At 45.9% G+C, this 5000-nt stretch overlaps 1 protein-coding gene across 1 annotated transcript in view; it reads right to left on the reverse strand.

Moving 5' to 3' along the window:
- Positions 1-277: 277 nt before the first annotated feature.
- LOC116034419 (GON-4-like protein) overlaps positions 278-5000 on the reverse strand; it is a gene marked incomplete at its 3' end in the record, with an annotated part of 14200 nt that continues 9477 nt past the window's right edge. Inside the window, 6 exon segments of the mRNA XM_035998860.1 lie at positions 278-381; positions 1745-1785; positions 2157-2213; positions 2216-2257; positions 2953-3163; positions 3682-3843. Of these exon segments, the coding sequence (XP_035854753.1) occupies positions 278-381; positions 1745-1785; positions 2157-2213; positions 2216-2257; positions 2953-3163; positions 3682-3843 (617 nt within the window).

Raw genomic sequence — 5000 nt, forward strand, 5'->3', positions numbered from 1 at the left:
GTGTGTGTGTGTGTGTGTGTGTGTGTGTGTGTGTGTGTCTCATACGTGTGGTGCTGCTCCTGAGGTGTGTGTGTGTGTGTGTGTGTGTGTGTGTGTCTGTGTCTCTGTGTGTGTGTGTGTGTGTGTGTGTGTGTGTGTGTCTGTGTGTGTGAGTCTGTGTCTCTGTGTGTGTGTGTGTGTCTGTGTGTGTGAGTCTGTGTCTCTGTGTGTGTGTGTGTGTGTGTGTGTGTGTGTGTGTGTGTGTGTGTGTGTGTGTGTGTGTGTGTGTGTGTCATACGTGTGGTGCTGCTCCTGAGGTGTGTGTGTTTGAACAGGCTGAGGCTCCTCCTCTTCCTCGTGGCCTTCATCGTCCACTTCCTGTCCTGCCAGGTCTTCTTTTAACTGAAACACAGCAGCTGATTGGTTGAAAGTCAACATGACGCAGTCACCTCAGACTGCAGGGTGACACGGGAATCAGCCGGCGCTCCCATCCCATCCCGAGCCCCCCCAAATACTCCGTCATACCCCATCACGGGACTGTTTCCCCTCGTTATAACGTTGATGGAGTTAGCGTGATCAGCTGGTTAGCTGAGTGCAGGCGCTAATGGATCCACGTTTCTATCTCGTAACTTACCCCACTAATAATGCCCGAAATCATACCAAACTTCTACAGTAGTACAAATAGGTTATGTACTTATAAAACGAGGCATTAGAAGGTTTATAAGTACACCAGAAGTATATTTAAATATCACTTCTGCTCTCTGCTGCTACCGGCAGTAAGACGAGTGCACTGAAAGAGATGCAACAAAACTATTCATTAATTTAAATTAAATAAGGTAGTGTCTCCAAACTTACCTCAATTATAACGTGTCTCCTGCTAGTTGTACTACAGCACTTACTTTTAAAAAATAAATTAAATTAATGAATAGTTTTGTTGCATCTCTTTCGGTGTTGTAGTTTGTAGACGTCCCTAAGCACTCGTCTTACTGCCGGTAGCAGCAGAGAGCAGAAGTGATATTTAAATAAACTTCTGGTGTACTGCTGTAAACTTTCTAATGCATCGTTTTATAAGTACAGAAAGTATTTGTACTACTGTAGAAGTTTGGTATCATTCGTTAGACATTAGTCTGAGTTATAGTCAGACATTAGTCTGAGTTATAGTCAGACATTAGTCTGAGTTATAGTCAGACATTAGTCTGAGTTATAGTCAGACATTAGTCTGAGTTATAGTTAGACATTAGTCTGAGTTATAGTCAGACATTAGTCTGAGTTATAGTCAGACATTAGTCTGAGTTATAGTCAGACATTAGTCTGAGTTATAGTTAGACATTAGTCTGAGTTATAGTCAGACATTAGTCTGAGTTATAGTCAGACATTAGTCTGAGTTATAGTCAGACATTAGTCTGAGTTATAGTTAGACATTAGTCTGAGTTATAGTTAGACATTAGTCTGAGTTATAGTCAGACATTAGTCTGAGGTATAGTTAGACATTAGTCTGAGTTATAGTTAGACATTAGTCTGAGTTATAGTCAGACATTAGTCTGAGTTATAGTCAGACATTAGTCTGAGTTATAGTCAGACATTAGTCTGAGTTATAGTCAGACATTAGTCTGAGTTATAGTCAGACATTAGTCTGAGTTATAGTCAGACATTAGTCTGAGTTATAGTTAGACATTAGTCTGAGTTATAGTCAGACATTAGTCTGAGTTATAGTTAGACATTAGTCTGAGGTATAGTTAGATGAATAGTAAGTGAAGAGCCTCACCGTCTCAAACAGCTCCTCCATCAGCTCGTTGACCTCCTTCTCTACAGGACAGACACAACAATCCTTCAGCTCATGATGGCTCCAATATCACAATGGGTGTGTGTGTCTGTGTGTGTGTGTGTGTCTGTGTGTGTCTCTATGTGTGTGTGTGTGTGTCTGTGTGTGTGTCTGTGTGTCTGTGTGTGTGTCTGTGTGTGTCTCTATGTGTGTGTGTGTGTGTCTGTGTGTGTGTCTGTGTGTGTGTCTGTGTGTGTGTGTGTGTGTGTGTGTGTGTGTGTCTGTGTGTGTCTCTATGTGTGTGTGTGTGTGTGTGTGTGTGTGTGTGTGTGTGTGTGTCTCTATATATGCGTGTGTGTGTGTGTGTGTGTGTGTGTGTGTGTGTGTGTGTGTGTGTGTGTGTGTGTGTACTGACTGGTGATGCGGACAGCCTTGTCGTCACGGTAATCCTCCACATCTGGTTCATCGATTCGGCCAGGAAGTTGTACTCTGGATCATCTTCATCATCACACTCCTCTGGAAGAACACAGAGAGAAAGATATAGCTGATATAATCTCACACACACACACACACACACACACACACACACATATCACACACACACACACACACACACACACACACACATATCACACACACACACACACACACACACACATATCACACACACACACACACACACACACACACACACATATCACACACACACACACCACACACACACATATCACACACACACACACACACACACACACATATCACACACACACACACACACACACACACATATCACACACACACCACACACACACACACACACACACACACCACACACACATATCACACACACACACACACACACACACACACACACACACATATCACACACACACATATCACACACACACACACACACACACACACACATATCACACACACACATATCACACACACACCACACACACACACACAACACCACACAACATATCACACACACACACACACACACACACACACCCCCAACATATCACACACACACACACACACACACATATCACACACACACACACACACACACACACACACCCCCACATATCACACACACACACACACACACACACACACACACCAACATATCACACACACACACACACACACACACATATCACACACACACACACACACACACACACACACACACACACACACACCTTCGTTTTCCATGTCTGAGGTCATCAGGCCTCTCAGCCAATCAGTCCAGTCCCTGTCCTCGTGGGCGGAGCTTGAGTCGTACATATCAGGTGTGATGTCAGGAGCTCGGAGCTCCGCCTCCAGCTGGCCCAGCGGGACGTCCCGTAAAGGACGCTTGGACCGAGTCCGGTACGCCATCAGACCCACCTCGTCCTGAGACTCAGACAGAGGCTGACACACACACACACACACACACACACACACACACACACACACACACACACACACACACACACAGACAGACAGACAGACAGACAGAGACACACACACACAGACAGACAGGTACACACACACACACACACACACACACACACACACACACACACACACACACACACACACAGACAGACAGACAGACAGAGAGAGACACACACACACACACACACACACACACACACACACACAGACAGACAGAGAGAGACACACACACACACAGACACACACACACACACACACACACACACACAGACAGACAGACAGAGACACACACACACACACACACACAGACAGACAGGTACACACACACACACACACACACACACACACACACACACAGACAGATACACTGTATTCATGACTTATTCTCTGAAATATTTGACCTTTTTCCTGAATTATTACAATTGTTTTTACTTTATTGTGTGTGTGTGTGTGTGTGTGTGTGTGTGTGTGTGTGTGTGTGTGTGTGTTACCTGGTAGGGCTCCAAGCACACAGCCAGCTCCTCCTCCACAGCGTGCAGTTTCTCCAGGAAGGCGCTGTCAGCGACCACTTTGGGAGGAGCAGCTTTGGGAGGAGGGGGGGGTCCCATGGAGACGGCCCCCGCCCTGAAACGCCTGGAGCGGCTCCGACAGGACTGGAGGGGGGAGGGGGGAGTATAAGTACAGGTGAATAGAGATCAACAGTGCATTAACACCTCTGGTTCTGGAAGTGTTCTCCCTGTTCTGCGTATAGCGGCTTTCCGACCGGAGGGATTTTTGCAGTTCTTAGAACTAAACGTTCCTAGAACGCTTTTTTCGTCGTGTTCAGACAGGAAAATTTTAAGTTCCTCTGGCCTCAGTAGCGTACTTTTTTAGCTCTTACTTCAGGGTCTTTTCCCTTTTCCTAGGTGTACTTGATTGGTCGAACTTATAAGTCCCGCCCACTGCCAACTCGGAACTAGCAGACGGAGCAACAACCAACAACGGGACAATTTTAACAATTTTCACCATCTTATTCATCCTTAAATTCACTTCTGACAACGTTTTAGGCGAGAAATGAACTGTTTAGATTTGAAATATAGGCAGTCTTGTGAAAATTGATGCCGAATTGACAATTTGCTTCAAAGTTTTCGGAGTTGAGAAGCTCCATGAAGTGAGGCGACAGCCAGCAGGCGCCTGTCCTGGCCTCTAGCTCGCCGCTGGGCCAGTCACGCTCAGACACCTCGCTGTAAGCTGGAGGTCTCTCAGACACACACACACACACACACACACACACACACACACACACACACACACACACACACACACACACACACACACACATAGGCGCTGATTTATGTTTTCCTCCGTGGGTACTCACGGGCGCATGCCCTTTAAAAAAAAAAGTAGTCAAAAAATGTTTGCATTTCAAAACCTTAGGAAACGGACAGCGACCGATACAAACACACTATTAACTCGATAATAAAGCCGTAAAGCAGGCTATCTTTCCACTCAGGACAGCACCACTTCTCACAAATACAGATAGCATTGGAGATGAAAAGTTTAAATGACCAACTACCGCTGACCTGACGGAGCACCACGACCGGCCGCTCGCGGTGCTCTGTATCCAGAGCACAGTCACCTATTCTGGGGTATCAACCGCGATCAGCTTTGTGGGAAATTAAGAACTCTCTGCACTGGTGGTGGATGTCGTTGATGCACTTGCATCATTAGGTCTGCTTTTTTAATAACAAATCTGTCCATTTCTCTCTCTGATTACCTAACGCACATGCACGCACTGTGGGGGGGTGGAGGCGTTTTCATCCAAGAGACG

Source organism: Sander lucioperca, unplaced genomic scaffold (genome assembly GCF_008315115.2).
Source record: "Sander lucioperca isolate FBNREF2018 unplaced genomic scaffold, SLUC_FBN_1.2 Unpl_25, whole genome shotgun sequence".
Classification (NCBI taxonomy): domain Eukaryota; kingdom Metazoa; phylum Chordata; class Actinopteri; order Perciformes; family Percidae; genus Sander; species Sander lucioperca.